A 22,322-nucleotide genomic window follows, 5' to 3' on the forward strand; every position below is an offset into this window, starting at 1 on the left:
GCAGCAGCATCCACTATGCAACCAAGCAGTTCATCTAGTGTACTCACCTTTCCTATGTACACCTCAGATTCATCCAATCTCACAAAAAAAAATCTAATGGCCTAAGGTCTGGTGATTTTGGTGGCCAGTTAATTGTAGTATACCATGACCAATCCAACAACTAGGATAATGGAGCTGAGATGGTCCATCACATATCTTGTAAAATGTGGAGGGGCTGCATCATACTGGAAGTGCAATGCAGCCCGCTTGGTGACTGGAACATCCTCATGGTGTTTAAAAAAGAAAAAAAAAAGGCCAGTAATTCTGCCCTAGCATCTGCTCTTCTAAAACAACTGCACCTATGAATATATTACCGATTAAGATGAGACAGGTTGGGCTACAATAAAATGTCGCAGAGGTTGGGTGGGTAAGACACATATGTGCGTACCACTACCCCAAAAACAAATGTGCATTAACGTTGTTCTAACTTGAAAACCATTTGGAACAGGGCATATGCCCATATGAAGAGTTTTGCTTGAAATGAGCATTCCCATCATATGCCTGAATATTGACATTTCCCTCTGGGACACCCTGCAGATATAGAAGTTTATCTAGAAGTACTTGTGTTTACTCTATCCTATGTAGCTGTGGATGTCATCTATTGGTCAGGCCATCAGGACCATGGAGGAACAGTGTATAGATCATAAGTGTCACAATGCTTACAACAGCTGTGCAAATCCACTATTGCAGAACATTGCAATGGTATCAGTCATCGTATGGAATTTAACAACACAGGCATTTTGGACTGCACTTCTAGCTATTGGGATAGTGTTATTAAGGAAGCAGTTGAGATTAAATTAGCAAGTGACCTTATGAACCGATGTGGAAGAGTTTGCTTAAATCCTGCACTCACCCTGGACATATGCCAGAGGAGCAGAATTAATGCTACCTCACCTTTTGGTAATTAATATTCACTACTGATAACACCTGACATTCGTCATCTTGGATTGTGCATTAATGCTAGTTATTTTCACTGTGTGTGTTGTCTTTGTGCATACGCCATATTATGGTTCGTAGTGGTGTAGCCCAGCTGAACAAGGGTTTAGATTGCCTTTCACAGTGTTGTCTCATTGCATTTTTGCCTTGAAAATGATGGAGTGTTCATCAGCTGAAATATCAGCTGTTGTCAAAGACATCAGCTTGCTATATTCTCATACGTTGCTTGAACAATCGATACACCAGGAGATACTCTAGATAGTTTCGTGTGATGACTGTTGATCTCAATTTTGCTCCTAAAACTACGGCCTAGTGACCTAAACCTTGTATGGACACACTTAGAGAGACTAAAAACTGCTTTTCAAGGTCACATTATGAGATAGGGAACATCATACTGGAGTAACTTATCACAATGGATGTTATTGTCGCATTTGGCGGTGCATTATGTCAGTCATCGCAACACTCGTTCTTTAATAGCCAATGACACTACACGATTTAAGATGGTACCTGAATCACCTTGCTTTGAGTGTTGAAAGTTTATTCACTAGCTATGGCTCATCATCAACAGGCTACTCATGACAGCATTACTCCTTTTGTGGATGAAGGGAATTTAATGGCGTTGGAGGCTGGGGTGCAGTACATGATTCCTGAGGACTAAAAATTGGCCTATGATGATAACAACTCCACCAATTAATGTTTATTGTGGAAAATATCTACTTTAATCCACACAATGTAATACTTTCTGATGAATCAGTATTTCCCACAGGGTATGCCAGGCCAGTATGAGTTCAAAAGCTGCATGGTGTCAGTTTCAGTCTCAAGTATATCTGCAAGGCACATCACAGTAGCCACGCATCTGTGGCAGTTTGTGGCGGATTCGTTCTCATGGAGTCATCGAGTTGGGATGCTTCACAGCATAGGTGGCCAACTTGATGCTGCCCCCCCCCTGCCCCCCTCCTCATAATGCAGGTAATGTTATGATCTCATCAATGCAAAAATTATATCCTGTAGGATTAATCTGTTCCCAACAGTGTCTTCAATACAAGTGGGTTGCGCAACAGAATGAGATTTGCACTGGCGACATTCTGCACAACTCAGTCCCAATGAAAATGTATGGGTGGAGATGAATGGGCCACATGAGACGACTAACCTGACCTCGCACCATGAACCCTTAATGACCACAATGGCACTCTAGCTCCCTGGGGGGAGGTGGCTAGACTCGCTTCCTTGTCGGATGTAGATTATCACTGAAGTACAAGGCATTTGGAGGCGTTATTAAGTGGTAAAGAAACTACAGGCTGAGTCCTTTCGAGTGCCGTGAATGTTTGTTCTATTAATTACGTGTTTTGCACAAATCAAAAATCTAACATAGTAAAACAAAAAATATATCTCAAGTCATATTCAGTTTTATTCCTGCTCTTCAGTCCGCCAACTATGCCACCAAACTACGGTGTCAACATACTAACTGATGCAATATTCACACTTTTCTTAATGTTTATTTTTTCCCCATCACTGACTTCACCTCATGACTCTGTTGTCTTTTTCACCACGACTCATTCACCAGTAACAGGATAGAAAAAGACATCACAAAGAAAACACCACACAAATGCACACAGAATTAGCAATTCATCATCAGAATGCATAAGATTGAAAATAAAATACAACAACCTGAAGTTGTATTACAGTCTTTGAACAATGCAGTGGTAAGCATAATACAGCACTGATGTAGAGAGAGCGAAATACAGCATGTGGTGCTTTTGCCATGTGAAAGGAAATGCTGCTGCTGGAGAAGTACTGCAACAGGTGAGTCTCATCAGTTATATGAGAAATTGGGCACATTTTAAAGCTAGACGAAATCTGATAACAGATAGTGTAGACAGACATTTTGAAATGTCAGCCACTGAACCAACAAAGCTAAATATCTATAAAAAAATTAAACACTTATTTAGCATTTACCTTAAAACACAGCTACAGATATGCTAATCCCTGAAGTATCCACACAGCCACAAACATGTAGATTTCCATCTGATGGTGCATCACCTCATATTTGTTCCACTATCTGAATCAATCTTTCAAACAGAACTACGGACCATCCAACGGATTTCTTTCAGCAATACCTATAGCTCTTCCCTGATCGATAATATACTATGGAAAAAAATAAAAAATCAGCCAGTACTTACAAAGCCTGGTGTAAAATACCATATACTGGCAACATTTCAGACAACCTTGCAAAAAAGTTAGGCTCACAATTATTTTTATTTAACAATAAGGACAAACTGCAACTCTTGACACAGAGTAGTGTGTATAAAATCAATGCAAGCAGTGTGAAAAAGTATAAACAGGTTAGCCAGGCAGATCTGTGACAACTAGTCTATTTGAACATGAGAAACATGGAGATCAAGGATAAAAGATTCAACCTTTGCTGGTTTCTTTTAACAGAAAACCACTAAGATGTAGAACGTGAATTTTTACATTCTGCTAAGAAATGCAGAAAGGTGACCTTACTGGAAATAAAATATTCTAGGCTATTATGCTATGGTCTAAGGGATTTCACTTCAAATCCCAACGTTTCGTCCCCATCTGTGGAGGACATTTTCAAGGGGGATCATAGCTTTGATGAACATCTGGTTCCCAACCTGGTTTGCAACTCGCTATTTTATTAACTGTGACAATTCTAGCCGTGAAAATTCACATTTTACAATACGACCTTACTGGAAACCAACAAACATTGCACAGAAAGCCATCTTAATATTAAATGATCAGACTCAGTGTCGTTTTTCCCCTTCATTAAATTAAGTTTTCGTTACAAATACCAGATTGAAACTGAAAACGAATCCTATTACATGTTGTTAAATATATCTCCACATAAAAACTTCATCCCCCCTCTTTGTTAATGTAATTATCTCTACATGACAAAAAAATGTAACATTCCTTTGTAAACACCCTTTTTCATTTTTGTATCTTCTGCACACATAATATCTGTGTAAGTTGCACATCATATTTACCTGTGTTTGTGAGATTCAGTTATCACCTGAAAATTATCTAAGAAGCTGATAATTGCTTCATAACCAAATAAATATAATTTTGCAGAACATTAGTAAGATTCTTTTTTTCCTTTTTAATATAAACTCAAGTGTTAAGGATAAAATTCATAAACATTCTGAATTATTTTGGCATCGTAAAACTGGTAAAGACTGCTGCAAGAGTAATCAAAAATTCAGCATCGGTCTTAGACAATGTTCTTACAGATATCGACAAAAGTTGTGTAGTGAATCTCCTATAGCATTTGTTGTAATTTATGAATGAAATATGCACTAAATATTCATCAGAATACTTCTTGAAGCCTTGTCCATTATCAAATATAGGCTGCCTAAAATTACTTGACAGTTTCAGTTTTTATAAGTGCATTAAATATGGCATGAATGTAGACTCAGGCTATGCTATAAATCAACCAGCTGCCACAATCTTTATTTCACACTGATATTTACCAGCTTCACCAACTCTGTAGCCAAATTATCACCATCGGCCCTAAGCTAGACCTTGAGTTAATTTACAGATCAGTCTATTACAACAGCCATGACTTTGGGAGGAGGAGGAGGAGGAGGAGGAGGAGGAGGAGGAGGAGCAGGAGGAGTCCACTACCATCACATATCAGCAATGTTGACTGCAACATATATATAAAAGATCTTGGCCTCTCAGACCATTACTGTCATACAATAAAGCTAATGTTAGGTTTAGAAAACCCCACAAAATTATAAAATAATCTTCTCAAAAACTGCTTTGGAAACTTCTGGCAGTATATAAACAGTTAGAAATGCGAATTTAACAACTCACTGAGCAGTTAAAGTGATGAGTTGTCAACAAGCATACAAAAAAGAATAAACCCATTTTTTACCATTCAGTGAAATGTTGCTTTCATGTTTCTCCAAATGTAAAATACATACTTTTTTCAGGGGTACTGAAAACAAAACCTGGGATGAAATGCATGCAGAAAAAAAATCCTGCACATAGTTCAAAGTCATTTTCAGGAAGTCTTTCCAAAAGTGGCCACTTTATTAGTAGTAGCTACAGAAAACAAATTGAAATTGTGGGTAACAGAAACATCACTGCTCTTTATAAAAAACACTGTGTTAGTACAGTATTCCTAACTAATTATCCCAGTTACAAAAAGAGCCACAGGAAGCTAAATTAATCTTCTCATCCTCTTTGTCTTTTTCCATTGCTCGACAGGATCAGCACTTGTTGTATTGGTTGTGGTACTGTTAATGGTAGATGGTGACCAGATGCCCTTCCTGACGCCACCACTGCCCCTGAGGTGGAATTCACGCACCCTTTCTCTCTGCATCTAGAGTAAATCCAGCTCACCAGACCTCCTCTCTCATTTGTGAGGTGGATTTCAACTGAAGCAGGCTCCTCTTCCTGTATGACGGAAGTGGCATGTTAATACGCTCTAGCTATCCAAATGGGTTAGGAAGGTAATTTAATGACAAAATAATATATAATACAAAGCACAAAAGCAAAGTAGTATGAGAAGTCATAAAAAAAAGAAACTGGGATAAGCATGCACAAATACCATAACACACAAATCAAAGGTGGGAGCACATTAATAGAAAATCAACAAGAACTAGCAAATTGTTTAAATGACTTTTTTCGAATGTTGCTGAGCAGCTGCATCAAAATTTCCTTAAAACAGGTGTACTGCTCCAATAAATTATGCAGCCAGCACTATGATGTATACCATAATAGAGCGAGAAGTCATGGATAGCATACAAACTCCATTAACAAAAACAATGAACAAGTATTTTAGTTCGGACATTTTTCTAGAGTTGCTAGTTGTGCTACCACTAAAGAAAGATGATGCAGAAAATACTGAAAACAACAGGCCAGTTTTCCTATGATGAAGCACAGCCTCGTGCATTAACTGAATAAATATAACCAATCTCAATAAGCACTGTTTACATTTTGAGGTAGCAGACATAGAGTATCATCCATAACAGAGTTCAGAAAAGTAGTAATTAAAGTTCTCAACAGGGAAGAGCATGTTACATGTATAGATCCAGACCTGTCCTTGCCTTTTGACACTGTTGGCTATAAAATACTACAATACTAAGCAAACTAGAAGCACCAGGCACAAAAGAAACTGTTAATGAGTGGTTCCAATCATACCTGAAAAACAGAGTGTAAACGGTAGAGATGCCCACACTTCAGATTGTTAAATTTATAGTGAAACAATTATCAAATCCAAAACTTAATTACGTAGGAGATCTGCAGGGGGTATATTAGGACTAATTCTGTTCTTAAATTACATCCTCTATATCTACGTGATTACTCTGCTATTCACAATAAAGTGCCTGGCAGAGGGTTCAATGAACCACCTTCATACTGTCTCTCTACCATTCCACTCTCGAGCGGCGCACATGAAAAATGAGCACTTAAATTTTTCTGTGTGAGCCCTGATTTCTCTTATTTTATAGTGCTGGTCATTTCTCCCTTTGTAGGTGTGTGCCAACAGAGTGTTTTCGCAACCGGAGGAGAAAACTGGTGACTGAAATTTCATGAGAAGATCCCGTCGCAACGAAAAACGCCTTTGTTTTAATGATTGCCACTCCAATTCATGTATCATGTCTGTTACACTATCTCCCCTACTTCGCAATAATACAAAACGAGCTGTCCTTCTTTGTACTTTTTCGATGTCATCCGTCAGTCCCACCTGATGCGGATCCCACACCACACAGCAGTACTCCAGAATAGGGCGGACAAGCGTAGTGTAAGCAGTCTCTTTGGTAGACCTGTTGCACCTTCTAAGTGTTCTGCCAATGAATTACATTCTTTGGTTTGCTGATTACCACAATATTATCTATGTGATCATTCCAATTTAGGTTATTTGTAATTGTAATCCCTAAGTATTTAGTTAAATTTACAGCCCTCAGATTTGTGTGACTTATCGCGTAATCGAAATTTAGCCCATCTCTTTTAGTACTCATGTGAATAACTTTGCACTTTTCTTTATTCAGGGTCTATTGCCACTTTTCGCACCATACAGATACCTTATCGAAATCATTTTGCAAGTCATTTTGATCATCTGATGACTTTACAAGACGGTAAATGACAGCATCATCTGCAAACAATCTAAGACGGCTACTCAGATTGTCTCCTATGTCATTAATATAGATCAGGAACAATAGAGGGCCTATAACACTTCCTTGGGGAATGCCGGATATTACTTCTGTTTTACTCGATGACTTTCTGTCTATTACTATGAACTGTGACCTTTCTGATAGGAAATCACGAATACAGTCAGTCGCACAACTGAGGTGACACTCCATAGGCACGCATTTTGGTTACAAGACGCTTGTGAGGAACGGTGTCAAAAGCCTTCTGGAAATCTAAAAATATGGAATCAATTTGACATTTCCTGTTGATAGCACTTAATACTTCATGAGTATAAAGAGCTAGTTGTGTTTCACAAAAACGATATTTTCTGAATCCATGCTTACTACATGTCAATAAATCGTTTTCTTCGAGGTACTTCATAATTTTCAAATACAGTATATGTTCTAAAACCCTGCTGCAAATCGACATTAGTGATATAGGCCTGTAATTCAGTGGATTACTCCTACTTCCCTTTTTGGTTATTGGTGTGACTTGAGCAATTTTCCAGTCTTTAGGTATGTATCTTTCTGTGAGTGAGTGGTTGTATATAATTGCTAAATATGGAGCTATTTTATCGGCATACTCTGAGAGGAACCTGACTGGTATACAATCTGGACCGGAGGCCTTGCCTTTATTAAGTGATTTAAGTTGCTTTGTTACACCGAGGATATCTACTTCTATGTTTCTCATCTTGGCAGTTGTTCTTGATTCGAAGTCAGAAATATTTACTTTGTCTTCTTTGTTGAAGGAGTTTCGGAAAACCATGTTTAATAACTCTGCTTTAGTGGCACTGTCATCAGTGACTTCACTGTTATTATCGCGCAGTGAAGGTATTGATTGTGTCTTGCCACTGGTGTGCTTTATGTATGACCAGAATCTCTTTCGGTTTTCTGCCAGATTTCGAGACAGAATTTCGTTGTGGAAATTATTAAAGGCATCTCGCATTGAAGTATGTGCCATATTTCGAACTTCTGTAAAACTTAGCCAATCTTGGGGATTTTGCGTTCTTTTAAATTTGGCATGCTTTTTTTCGTTGCTTCTGCAACAACGATCTGACCCGTTTTGTGTACCATGGGGGATCAGTACCTTCACTTATTAATTTATGTTGTATATATCTCTCAATTGCTGTTGATACTATCTCTTTGAAAACATTCCAAAACTTTTCTACACTTACATGATCAGATCGGAAGGAGTGAAGACTGTCTCTTAAAAAGGTGTTAAGAGCATTTTTATCAGTTTTTTTTTTTTAATAGATATACTTTGCGTTTCTTTTTGATGGTTGTAGGTGTTACGGTATTCAGCCTAGCAACATCTGCCTTGTGGTCATTAATCCCTGTATTCGTCACAACACTCACTATTTGTCCAGGATTATTTGTTGCTACAAGGTCAAGTATGCTTTCGCAACCATTACGCTTCGATTGGGCTCATGAACTAATTGTTCAAAATAATTTTCTGAGAAAGCATTCAGTACAATTTTGGATGATGTTTTATGCCTGCCACCAGCTTTAAATGTATAATTTTTCCAGCATATTGAGGGTAGACTTAAGTCACCACTGACTATAATTGTATGAGCGGGGTGCTTATTTGAAATGAGACTCAAGTTTCCTTTGAACTGTTCAGCAACTATGTCTTCTGAGTTGGGAGGTCGGTAAAACGATCCAATTAATAGTTTAGTCCGATTGTCCGGTATAACCTCTACCCATACTATTTCACATGAACTATCTGCTTCAATTTCGCTACAAGACAAACTACTTCTGACAGCAATAAATACTCCACCACCAACTGTATTTAATCTATCCTTTTTGAACACTGTTAGATGGTTTGAAAACATTTCGGCTGAACTTATTTCTGGCTTTAGCCAGCTCTCTGTACCAACAACTATTTGAGCTTCAGAGCTTTCTATTAGGGCTTGGAGCTCTGGTTCTTTCCCAACACAGCTACGACAATTTACAACTACAATGCCAATCGTTTCTACAACTACCATACTGTGTTTTACCTGCCCACTTTCTGACAGACGCCCCTTCTGTGGTTCCCTGAGACCCTCTAACCTAAAAAACTGCCCAGTCCCTTCCACACAGCCCCTGCTACCCGTGTAGCCGCCTCCTGTGTGTAGTGGACTCCTGAATTATTAAGCAGAACCCAGAAACCCACCACCCGATGGTGCAAGTCAAGGAATCTGCAGCCTACACAGTCACAGAACCGCCTGAGCCTCTGATTCAGACCCTCCACTCAGCTCTGCACCAAAGGAGCACAGTCAGTTCTATCGACGATGCTGCACATGGTGAGATCCGGCTTAATCTCGGAAGCAAGACTGGCAGTCTTTACCATTTCCGCTAGCTGCCCGAAACCAGACAGAATCTGCTCCAATCCAAAGCGACACACGTCATTGGTACTGATATGAGCCACCACCTACATTTGGCTGCACCCTGTACTCTTCATAGCATCTGGAAGCACCCTTTCAACATCCAGAATGACTCCCCCTGGAACGCACACAGAGTACACACTGGCTTCCTTCTCCTCCGTGGCAGCCATGCTCCTAAGGGCCCCCATTATGCTCCTAACGTTGGAGCTCCCAACTACCAGCAAACCCACCCTCTGTAAATGCCCAGACCTTGCGGGCTCAGAAGCTTCCTCTGGAATGGGGTGGACAACTGCGTCTCGCTCAGAAACATTGTCAGCCACAGATAACGCCCGAAACCTGTTTGTCAAACAAACCGGGGAGGTCCTACGATCGGCCCCACGGAAAGTTTTTCGCTGCCTGCCAGACGTTGGAATGATCTCCCACTCAACCACGGGTGAGGGGTCAACCTCAGTGCAGGCAGTACCCGGGGACGTCACAGCAGTGGACCGATCGGAGGACACGTGGGATGTGCTCGACGTCCCTCGCATCCCCACGTCCGATCCCCCACAGTGACACCCCTTGGCAACACCCTCAAGCTGTGTGACGGAAGCCAACGCAGCCTGAAGCTGTGAGCGAAGGGTTGCCAGCTCAGCTCGTATCCATACACAACAATCACAGTTCCTATCCATTACTGCACTAGTCCTGCTTGAAGCTTGTAAAAATATGTAATAAGTGAATGGTGTACTCGCCTTAGTAATAGCAGGAACTAGTGGTGTGCTCTCGCTGACGGTCTAACTGACATCAATGACTTTCCAGGCAATGTTAGACATGGAGGAAAAATTCTCTTTGCAAAAGACAGCAAAATTATAGTCACTCATAAAACACTAGAACTGCTAGTTGAGAGGGCAAATGAAACCCACAAACTGTGTACAAATGGATTGTATTTAATAAATTAACAATGACCTCAAAGAAAACATATTCCATTAATTTCAGGAGGGAAAAACAACCCCGTCGTACAAACATAAACGATAAACCCATTGCTCTATTTGTTACAGTATGTACCAATTTTTTAACAGTACAAATGTTGTATTCACACTTTTACAAGCATTAAAATTATGTATTTAGAAGTCTAAATTTCAATAACAGCCCCCCCCCCCCCCCCCCCAGAAGGTAACAGTACTGGAACCTCTGATTTTACAAAGCAAGCACTGGGTAAATCTGTAGAGTTTGTAATTTTATAATAAATACTGACAATTGACATGAAATAAACACATGAAGACACTAGCAAAAAGAATGTCATTACCCTGTTGCACCCTCAGGGTCCTGCCATCAGTAAGTAAGTAACTAAACTGGTCAATGCCTTGTTGTGACATACTATTCGTCTCAATTCTTACCTATAAGATACTTCTCTTGCATCAAATGCACAAACTTGGACATAATTTTCAAATGTCAGAAAAGGTCCATAAAAATATAAAAATTTTTTAGATTGGCTCATTATGAGGAAGTATTTCCAAAATTGGATGTCCTTACTTCCCAAATTAATTCATCCCTAATCTGTTGTGCACAGCAGGAAAAATGTTAACAAGTATGTCACCAACAGTTCTTTATATAATGATGAAACAAGAGATAGTTTGAACATAGATGAAACAAGAGATAGTTTGAACATACATTTACCAAGGAAAAACATACAAAAAACTCTAAATGTCGCTTTCTACCACAGATTAAAATTATAGAGTAATGTGGCAAAGGATATGAAAGGGGCAACTAAAATAAGCATTGGAAAGCCCAGGATGGAATAACAACCATATTATGAAAAAGAGAGGCTACTACTCATCATACAGAAGAGATGTTGAGTTGCAAACACGCACAACAAAAAGACTGCTATATATTTTAGCTTTTGACCAAAAGGCCATCTTCTGAAGAAGAAAACGCACACATATTCACAGGAGAACAACTCACACACATAGCCATTATCCTGGCCACAGGATTCTGTTTGGTCAGCTACTAAACACGACCTAGACAAATATCACTTAATATGGGACAGTCAAATGTAAACACCGACATGTTGCCAAGCTTCAAGTGTGTGTGCAGAAGTTTCACTGGAAGCCCTTAAACATCCTCTATTACGTCTCCATGCAATTTCCATACTTTTGGAGCCCTGAAGAAATCCATTCATGGCTGATGATATACTTTGAGTGAAGGTGCGCATGTCTGCAAACATTTTTCAATGAAGAGACTGGCTGTCTTCATATCAGCGCACACTCCGATGCAGATTGAAAATCTCATTCTTGACTGGCTGTCTTGTCTCACAGTAGGGTCAATGTTTTCACAGCTATGATGATTACTTCTGAAATAACGAACAATTTACTTACTTTTTTCCATGTGTCTTGTTTTCATTTAACTATTGTTTATATGTTGATGACACGTTAATTTTCACAAGACAAAGAAACCTAAAAAAAAACTCAAAGAGCAATTTAAATTAAGAGAGTCAGGAGAAGTGTCAAATTTCTTGGGCATTACAATCACAAGAGGTTGTAAAAGGGGACTGTTACAGATGGATCTACGTCACTACATAGAACAAATCTTAAATAAATACAACATGAAAAATTGCAATCCAGTGTCAACACATCTGAACAACTATCAAATATTTCCACATGGTTTGAGCCCCAGGACAGGCAAAAAGAGAAAAGCCATGTGAAACATTTCCTACAGAAAATCTATATGGAATGTGATGCATGCGCAGTTGGGAAGCACACCTGACTTCATACACACAATCACAGTTGCAAGTTGCTTCAACAATAATCCAGGCACGCCTCACTGGCAGGCAGTTACAAAAGGGACTAAGGACTTCAGGTTGCAATTGTACAGGAAAGAGAACCAAAACATGACATAATATAGTAATGCCAACTGAACAGGAGAAACAGAGGACAGGAAGTCAGTCGCTGGTTTTCTGTTTAAATCTCAAGAGGCTGTAATTGCCTGGAGCAGCAAGAATTGACTCACAGTAGCTTTATCATCTACTGAAGCTGAATACATGGCCTTGCCCTCAACCTGACAAGAGACACTCTGGCTAAAGAGATTAAAATGGGAAGTATCTCCATGCCCCGATATTGAGATAATGAAGGTGCGATTGACTTAAGCAAAACAAGTGGCCACAGTGGAAGAACTAAAAATATTGCTATCAGACTCGTTTTAACGGAGAAAAGACAGACTCAGCTCAAGTTATAGTGGAACAAATCTAGATGGATCAGACACTCGCTGACATGTTAACTGGTGCTACGGGCTGATACCACAAAGTTTCTTTTAATTAGGCACTGATTCTAGAGTTAAAATTAAAATCTATGTCTGTATGGATACATATGTTCTTTGGCATTCATTTCCATGTTTGTTCTTTATTCTTGTTCATATTTGTGTGTTTTGAAAATTATGTGCATGCGCTAGTAAAATAAAATGTTTCTTGTGATTACTTCAAACTGTGACCACTTTACTTCACTGTTTAAGGCAAAAGCAACTACAAAGAAACAAAAATGTAATGATCCTCATGACATTACAGATACTACTCCAATTAATGAAGATGAATTTTGGAGATAAATCGCACATCTTTGTTCTGTGCTGAATAGCACAATACAGTAACAAAGAAAGTTGGCCTCTCAGTACTTATTCTAAACAGTCTATATGACTTTATGTGATATTTTTAATTCATTTGTACATAAGTAGGGCTAAACTTAAGAGCGTGTCTAGATGAAGGGAAGTTGGCAATATTCTTGGTTCAAGAATCATGAAAGAAGGTTGTATACATGGAAGAACCCTGGAGATACTAGAAGGTTTCAGATAGATTATATAATGGTAAGACAGAGATTCAGGAACCAGATTTTAAGTTGTAAGACAATTCCAGGGGCAGATGTGGACTCTGACCACAATCTATTGGTCATGTACTGTAGATTAAAACTGAAGAAACTGCAAAAAGGTGGGAATTTAAGGAGATGGGAACGAGTAGAATGAAAGAACCAGTGGTTGTACAGAGTTTCAGGGAGAGCATAAGGGAACAATTGACAGGAATGGGGGAAAGAAATACAGTAGAAGAAGAATGGGTAGCTCTGAGGGATGAGGAATGAAATAGTGAAGGCAGCAGAGGATCAAGTAGGTAAAATGACAAGGGCTGGTAGAAATCCTTGGGTAACAGAAGAGATACTGAATTTAATTGATGAAAGGAGAAAATACAAAAATGCAACAAGTGAATTAGGCAAAAAGGAATACAAACGTCTCAAAAATGAGATCGACAGGAAGTGCAAAATAGCTAAGCAGGGATGGCTAGAGGACAAATGTAAGGATGCTTATCTCATGAGGGGTAAGATAGATACTGACTACAGGAAAATTAGAGACCTTTGGAGAAAAGAGAACCACTTGCATGAATATCAAGAGCTCAGTTGGAAGCCCAGTGCTAAGCAAAGAAGGAAAAGCAGAAAGGTGGAAGGAGTATATAGAGGGTCTATACAGGGGCGATGTTCTTGAGGACAATATTATGGAAATGGAAGAGGATGTACATGAAGATGAAATGGGAGATATGATACTGCGTGAAGAGTTTGACAGAGCACTGAAAGACCTAAGTCAAAACAAGGCCCCAGGAGTAGACAACATTCCATTAGAACTACTGACAGCCTTGGGAGAGCCAGTCGTGACAAAACTCTACCATCTGGTGAGCAAGATGTATGAAATAGGCGAAATTCCCTCAGACTTCAAGAATAATATAATAATCCCAATCCCAAAGAAAGCAGGTGTTGACAGATGTGAAAATTACCGAACTATCAGTTTAATAAGTCACAGCTGCAAAATACTAATGCGAATTCTTTACAGACGAATGGAAAAACTGGTAGAAGCTGACCTCGGGGAAGATCAGTTTGGATTCCTTAGAAATGTTGGAACACGTGAAGCAATACTGACCGTATATCTTATCATAGAAAATAGATAAAGGAAAGGCAAATCTATGTTTCTAGCATTTGTAGACTTAGAGAAAGCTTTTGACAATGTTGACTGGAATACTCTCTTTCAAATTCTGAAGGTGGCAGGGGTAAAATACAGGGAGCGAAAGGCTATTAACAATTTGTACAGGAACCAGATGGCAGTTATAAGAGTCGAGGGGCATGAAAGGGAAACAGTGGTTGTGAAGGGAATGAGATAGGGTTGTAGCCTCTCCCCGATGTTACTCAATCTGTATATTGAGCAAGCAGTAAAAGAAACAAAAGAAAAATTCAGAGTAGGAATTAAAATCCATGGAAAGAAATAAAAACTTTTGAGGTTCGCCGATGACATTGTAATTCTGTCAGAGACAGCAAAGGACCTAGAAGAGCAACTGAACGGAGTGGACAGTGTCTTGAATGGAGGATATAAGATGAACATCAATAAAAGCAAAACGAGGATAACAGAATGTAGTCGTATTAAATCGGGTGATGCTGCGGGAATTAGATTAGGAAATGAGACACTTAAAGTAGTAAAGGAATTTTGCTATCTGGGGAGCAAAATAACTGATGATGGTCGAAGTAGAGAGGATATGAAATGTAGACTGGCAATGGGAAGGGAAGTGTTTCTGAAGAAGAGAAATTTGTTAACATCGAGTATAGATTTAAGTGTCAAGAAGTCGTTTCTGAAAGTATTTGTATGGATTGTTGCCATGTATGGAAGTGAAATGTGGACGATAAATAGTTTGGACAAGAAGAGAATAGAAGCTTTTGAAATGTGGTGCTACAGAAGAATGCTGAAGATTAGATGGGTAGATCACATAACTAATGAGGAGGTATTGAATAGGATTGGGGAGAAGAGAAGTTTGTGGCACAACTTGACTAGAAGAAGGGATAGGTTGGTAGGGCATATTTTGAGGCATCAAGGCATCACCAATTTAGTATTGGAGGGCAGCATGGAGGGTAAAAATCCTAAAGGGAGACCAAGAGATGTATGCACTAAACCAGTTCATAATATTTTCATAGATTTTACAAAAGTATATGATTCAGTATTTGAATCAGAATTGTACAGAATTCTTCTGGAACTTGGTATACCAAAGAAGTATGTTAGACTTATAGAAGCGAGTTTGAAAAACACAAATGGTAGAGTACGCATGGGGAAATTGGAGTCAGAAGAATTTGTAATAAAGAACTGACTTAAGCATGGAGATGCCCTGTCCCCGCTACTTTTTAATTTAGTCCTAGAATATATTGTACGAATGGCAGCAGATAATTCAGAGGGTGTGGAGTTAAATGGAAATATTAAGGTATTATGGTATGCAGATGATCTATACATCATTAGCGATAGGAAAGAATGTGTAACACCAGATGCAAATGCATTAATCAAGGCTAGTGAAGATGTAGGTCTAAGGATAAGTGAAGACAAAACTAAATACCTGGTTACTACTAGAATGCCAACAGCAGTAGATCAGGAAATGCTAAGAGCTGGAGACATGCAGTTTGAAAAAGTGATCACATTTAAGTATCTATATGTGGACATCACTTCGAGAAATGAAATTGAATCTGAACTGAAGAAGAGATTACGGGTGGGAAATGCGTGCAACTTCTCACTGAATAGATTACTTTCATCACGGATATGGTCTAGGAATTTAAAGATTAGAATACACAAAACTATTATTCCACCAGTTATGCTGTATGGGTGAGAGGCTTGGTCTCTCACTGTGCAAAATGAAAAGCCGTTTCGAGTATATGAAAACAAAATTTTGAGGAAAATTTTCGGAGCAAAAAGGGATGACATTAGCGGAGAGATGCGAAAACTGCACAACGAAGAGGTTCATGAACTCTATTCAAGCCCTGACATAATCGGTATTATTAAATCACGTAGGCTGCGATGGGCGGGTCACGTAGCTCAAATGGATGAGGGCAGGGCAGCGTGCAGAGTACTGGTAGGGCACTTAGAGGGAAAACGTCCTGTGGGGAGACCGAGGCGTAGATGAGAGGACAATGTAAAGGCTGATCTGAGGAGCCTAGGTATTGAAGGTGAATGGAAGGAAATAGCCCAAGACAGGGCCAGATGATGAAAATACGTTGCTGTGGTAATTGACTCTCGAGTCCGGTATGACCAGTGAGTGAGTGAGTTTTATTCCCTGCTTTACAATTTGACAACCCAGATGATGACTGGGGGGGGGGGGGAAAGGAAATATAACAGTTAATAGCAATTTCACAAAGCTTTCTAATTTTCATTGAAAATAGTTAGTAGCGCATTGATTAAATACTTGTACCTTTCTGTGGAAGGTGTGGGTTTAGATTGTATATAACGAGCAAACTGGCAACAGATGGCTTGAAAATTCAGTGCTTGACTGATACATGTACAAATTACCTACATAAAGTGTAAATTTATCTTGGAAAAGGTATTGATGGTTTTTAAAGAAAAAAAAGAAAAAGAAGGTCTCACATACATCAGTACACTGAAAGGAAACAATAATTTCTATTCAATAAAAATTGAATAGTGAAGACAACTGTTTACACTTTTACTGAAAACATTACACTTCTTTCCTTTTTGCTTAAAATGTCTAAAGGTGCTATACTTGTCTCATCTGTGGAACATTCAGCAAGTAATGATCCTGGATGAGAAAACCCCAAGATGAACATATTTCGTAACACAACAAAAGATGGCATGGAATGTCTTGACCAAAACTGTGCAATTTGTTTATGAAGTCACCAAACTAGAAGATGGCCTTTGGCCATTTTCTAAACATTGGTGGATGTTGCTTGTGCTGTGAATTGTTATGTGTTATATCGAGCTTATCCTAAGGCAGAAGTACTGACAAGACTGATCTTAATGAAGACTCTAGTAATGGACCTTGCTTAGCCTCTTATGTGCCATGAGAGTTGAGTGACAGCATCAGAAGAATGCTACACATACACAAGATGAGCCCCAAACACAGAAATAATTGTTTTAAAATGAAAAGCCCTCTTTGTTTGATGAGGAAAAATATTCATGTAAACAATGTGGTGTTCTGATTTGTTTGAATTGTTTGAGGAAGGTCTACATGGAGCACACGCAGTAAGAATATATAATCATTGCCTACTTCATCTTTTAAAATGTGGTATAGTTTCTCCCTTCATAGTAACAATGAGTGGCACTCTTAAAGCTGCTTTCATATACAATTATTGGTCATTAACTGAAATGTGCTTTTCCGCCCAGTTATGTTGTGAATATGTAATTTTACATCTATGATGATAATCTGTGAGTGTGTAGAGTGTTATTTTAGTTATACACAAAATAAAAATATATTGTAAAAATCGCTGTTTTAAATACTGTGTTCAAGTTACGTATTGGGCCCCTCTGAAATCTTGGTTATGGTGACAGACTAATCTGTAGCGTACACAGTCAGGGGTCTAGGTTAGGTTGGAAGGTCACAATTTGGTTGGGAGTTGGTGATACTAACGTGAAAACAGAAAATCTGGTAGTGGTAACGAATTGACGGGTAGAGAAGCCTTCAAGAGGTGTAATGAACAGGAATGCATGAATGTTTACATTCGCCAAAACAATGGTTTTATACATGGAAAAAAAAAATGTGATGGGAAGTCTGAGAGAACCCTCTATAATAAATGCAGTCCTGCCTACGTCCACAGTACAACCGGGTCAATTTCTTTTAATTGGTCCGGACCTAGTCTTCAGTCTTACCCTTAAGTAGTTGGAGTGATGCGATTGTTTATGCTGATAATAAAAAAAAAACTCTCTTTAAAGGATACCTTCAATCTGTGCGAACATATATCCTGGAGTTTGTTCATCACTGTCCGATGTTGCTCTCGTCAAAAGAGGCAGCTGTAAATAAAACACAAAACATTTGAAGAATATCTTACATGTAGATTTGGTACACAATTCTGTTGCGAGGTAAAACTGAACTCTCACATGAACAGAAAATGACATTTTCTCCACAATTTCTGAAGTCATTGTAAACGCAAGAAGTTCGAACTGTTTATGCCTACGTATCTCGTTGTTGGAAATCCCAATACTATGCAAATTTGTTCTCTCTTGCACAGTGGCAATTCGATGGATGTGTTCAAGATGCCCTAATGTCACAACAATAATTGCATGTGTCTGACGCTCTGTTTTTCGCCTCGTAGCGTTTAAGTTGATGGCAACGCTCCAGATTCAGCACCCAAAAGCTAATTCTTTGTTTACACTCTCATGCATCAGTGAACTGAGTGAAGCGAAACATTTCTTACTTCAGTTCTTTGTTTGTCACTCAGTGCTGCTCTCTGGATTGCGTTGTGATTGACGAAAGTGAGAAACGCATAAGAAGATGGAGATACGAGTAATGTGCTGTGATGTGAGGATGAAATAGGGAGAAAGAGACAAGATGCAGTCATATTTTTGCGCCATGGACAACGAATTATAAGTGAAGTGTGTTTTGTAGTGCAAACGGAAATAACAGTAGCAGATTTAGTAAGCGGACGCTGAAAGATATATTTATTATGCGCGAGAAAAACAAGGGATTGTGTTATGGCAGTGGAGCCAAGACCAGCTACTCAACAAAAGCAGTATGATTATTTGTTAAAATTTTTATTAGTAGGTGACAGTGACGTAGGTAAACAAGAAATACTGAGTGGTCTAGAGGATGGATCCTCGGAATCGCCGTTCTGTAGTGGAAGTGGTAATACTTTGTAACTTCATTACGACTAATAACTTAAATAACGCGAAGACATCGCTGAATGTCTGTTAATAAATATGTATAACTTTCAGCATATAAGACCACCACTATACTCCTTGATGGAAAAAGAGTTAAACTACAGCTGTGGGACACTTCAGGACAGGGCCGATTTTGTACTATCATCAGGTCGTATTCCAGAGGTGCCCAGGGTATACTCCTAGTCTATGACATCACGAACAAGTGGTCATTTGATGGAATTGACAGATGGTTGAAGGAAGTAGAGGAGGTAAGTTATCATATAGCTTTAAGATAGTTTCAGGCATCGAGCCCTTTTTGTTGTGAAAATGAGTTACACAGCGGTTTTAAAATTTTACCACCTTTAATTGAGAAATCGAAATAAAATCATATTAACAACCCCATTGACAAATCTTCGAGCTGTAATAAGGAATGCATTTTGCTATGTTTATACTTACAGTTAAATTGAACAACTCTTGCATCCTGTGCCATTACTTGCCACTTGCATCAGTGGTTGTTGAAAGCAAACGAATTCCACATTTGTGATAGGTGTACAAAACTTTCATAGTGTTGCTATATACATAAGTAGGCCTAGTTACCAAGTGACATATCAAATTAGAATAGCACTAGATTCCACAGTATGGACGTTGCCTGCCATGTCATGCTGGTATGTTGCCAAAATATCCAGAGATTTCTGCAGTTTCTGGCGTATTTTGCAAATACTGGGTGTTTGAAGAGAAATGGTTAATATTCATGGATATGACAAAAACAGTCATTCAAAGCAAGAAATTCTAGTAAGCATGGGATATAAAATGCATTCTTTAAGAACTATGAGCACTTCATCATCTGAGATACTGTGAAACAAATCTCTTAAACTGCAGGATCCTGCCTTCCCAGACTTTGGAGGGTGTGGTATGCACCAAAACAAACAAACAAACAAAAAAAGTCCAGTAAAACATGGTCTCTAAAATGCATACCTTAAAGAGGTATGAGCACTTGTTCAGTAGAAGAGATGTGTTTCCCAGTAGTGAAGATGTAGTGCTCATAGCTCTTAAGGTATGCATTTAGAGCCCATCTGTACTAGACTTTTTTGCCTTGAATGATCGATCTGTCATATCCCGTAATAGTTACCATTCCTCCTGAGACACGCTGTTAGTCGTAAGTTGTACATCAAATATGAAAAATGCAAGGAGGGAGGTGTTTACACTATGTATGTAATTCTTCCTTCCAATTCCTGCCTGAGCAACTTTGGAAACAGTAATTAAGCATTGTTTGATGGGCATATAACCCATAAAATGTATTATGTGAGTCACTTCTGGAAGTTTTCTTCTTCTTCTTCTTCTTCTTCTTCTTCTTCTTGCTAGTCTTCTTCTCATTCTTCTTCTTTTGTTTGTACATAAAGTGTAGCCAGACTAATTGAAATCAAATGCTCTGGTAGACAGTCACACTGCAGTTTTATCCACACGTGCAGATTAGACTCAGTTACAAATAAAATCATGTAAGTGGTTACACTGAGAACAGGAAGGACACACAATCAAACAACATGGTGGATAATAACTTACTTCCCAATTCTATATGTTTTAGCATGTTACCATGATGTCCTAGTCATAACCACTCATAGTTCGGGTGAAGAATTTGTAATTGATTCAAAACTAGTTGACAGTAAAACTAAAATATAATTGGCAACTGGAGTATTTGTTTGCAATAAATGTCCAATCAATAGTTACAGAAGAGCTCTGGTGGTGTGGGGAGTAGCAGCTTGGTTACTTTCTCATAACAACCATAAGTGAAATATATAATTGGAAGCTCAACATCTTATTTTGGAAATACTTTACATAAAATATTCCTAGGGCTGCTTCTTGAGTACTAGTAACCCTGGCAGTGTTTCACAATTGCTAAATATGTATGGAAGTACTGTCATCACCTCTACCACTTCCTCTCTATTTCCTCCTGCCTCCGTCTTACTACATCTCTTTCCACCTCTAACCCTTCTCCTTCTGCTTCTTCTTCTTCTTCTTGTTTGTAATCCTATTTGTGGGAGATTAATATATACTATAAATTGTTACACAAAGTGAAAACTGAAACACTCCATCTGTTGTTCATGACCAATTTCCTATATGCTCTGCACATACCAAGATTGGGGTCAACAGAAGTGTCCAATTCCACCTGTCTGCTTTAAGCCATGGCGTAAAGGTGTTATGGTGTGTGAAGTCATTAAGGCGTGGAGTTTATGAGTTTGTTGTGTTTGTAGTTTTGTTTTTTGTGGTTGTAGGTGTTGGTTTGTTTTAGTATCAGTAGGTCAAGGGAGATGACTGATTCTAATTTTCATAGTTTTATGTGTAGGTATTGGTGTTTCAGTATCGTCGGCTGTCATCAAGGGAAATGTCTGATTCCAATTTCCGTAGTTTATGTTTTAGGTGTTGGTGTTTTGATATTGTCAGCTGTGGTTGACCTACATAGTCAAGTGGAGTATCAGAGTCCTGTAGATTTTGTAATTATTTATTTTGTTCATCATTTTGTGTGTTTTGGGATTGTGGTGGTTTTTTTTTTTTATATATATATAGGGTGCCCCAGCCAGTAGTTGATCACCACCCAGTAGTTGGTCAATTTCATTTTAATCTTTAAATTATAAGAGTTGGCAGCACTGACACTTTTAAAAATGTAAGAGCATATAAAGAACATATGTTGGCAAACATATTTCTTCTATTGTTACAACAATTGGAGGGAACTGATAGCTTTGAGAAAATTTTTCCTTTTGTGCTGTGCTGAGAAGTGGAGTGTCATAGCGTCTAGACTAATTGTAAGGTAGGTTACAGTGATACAGATATTTATTGACACAAGTACTAAATACTGAAATATGATCAACTGTGTTAACAGATAACTCATTATGAATGACTGATTGTATCATTTATCATAAAGTAAGTGTAAATTATTGCTTCAGCCTATTTTAGGGGGGGGATATCAACTACTGGAGAGCATGAAAGCATGTTTTCCAGTAGTTGGTCATAATGATCAATTACTGGTACTTTTTAGAATGTTCTCACAAAGAGTTGCTTTTAACCGTGGACCAAGTAGGTATTCCTTTCTTCAGTCCCGTATTGATGGAAATGTGAAATTTATATGGCTCCCAGTAGTTGATCGGGGTGATCATCTACTAGTTTACATATGATCAACCACCAAGTATTGAGGCATAGAGATAAAATTTTTATTAGTCATTAGTTT

At 38.6% G+C, this 22,322-nt stretch overlaps 2 protein-coding genes across 4 annotated transcripts in view; one reads left to right on the forward strand and one right to left on the reverse strand.

Annotated features, from left to right (window-relative positions):
* LOC126162016 (AP-4 complex accessory subunit Tepsin-like) overlaps positions 1 to 18,655 on the reverse strand; it is a 97,698-nt gene extending 79,043 nt beyond the window's left edge. For 2 of the 3 annotated variants that reach the window (XM_049918240.1, XM_049918239.1), the window contains exons 1-2: positions 18,344 to 18,655; positions 18,184 to 18,256 (exon numbers count right to left, since the gene is read on the reverse strand). In XM_049918240.1, the coding sequence (XP_049774197.1) occupies positions 18,184 to 18,222 (39 nt within the window). In that variant the 5' untranslated portion in view covers positions 18,223 to 18,256; positions 18,344 to 18,655. Of the gene's footprint in view, positions 1 to 2,931; positions 3,121 to 18,183; positions 18,257 to 18,343 lie in introns of those variants that run through there. The other variant, XM_049918241.1, reaches the window with a different exon arrangement.
* Positions 18,656 to 18,723: 68 nt separating this feature from the next.
* The window catches only part of LOC126162017 (ras-related protein Rab-40C), a 34,965-nt gene continuing 31,366 nt past the window's right edge, over positions 18,724 to 22,322 (forward strand). Inside the window, exons 1-2 of the mRNA XM_049918242.1 lie at positions 18,724 to 19,088; positions 19,178 to 19,371. Of these exons, the coding sequence (XP_049774199.1) occupies positions 18,938 to 19,088; positions 19,178 to 19,371 (345 nt within the window). The 5' untranslated portion in view covers positions 18,724 to 18,937. The remainder of the gene's footprint in view (positions 19,089 to 19,177; positions 19,372 to 22,322) is intronic.

The sequence above is a fragment of the Schistocerca cancellata genome, chromosome 2 (genome assembly GCF_023864275.1).
Source record: "Schistocerca cancellata isolate TAMUIC-IGC-003103 chromosome 2, iqSchCanc2.1, whole genome shotgun sequence".
NCBI lineage: Eukaryota > Metazoa > Arthropoda > Insecta > Orthoptera > Acrididae > Schistocerca > Schistocerca cancellata.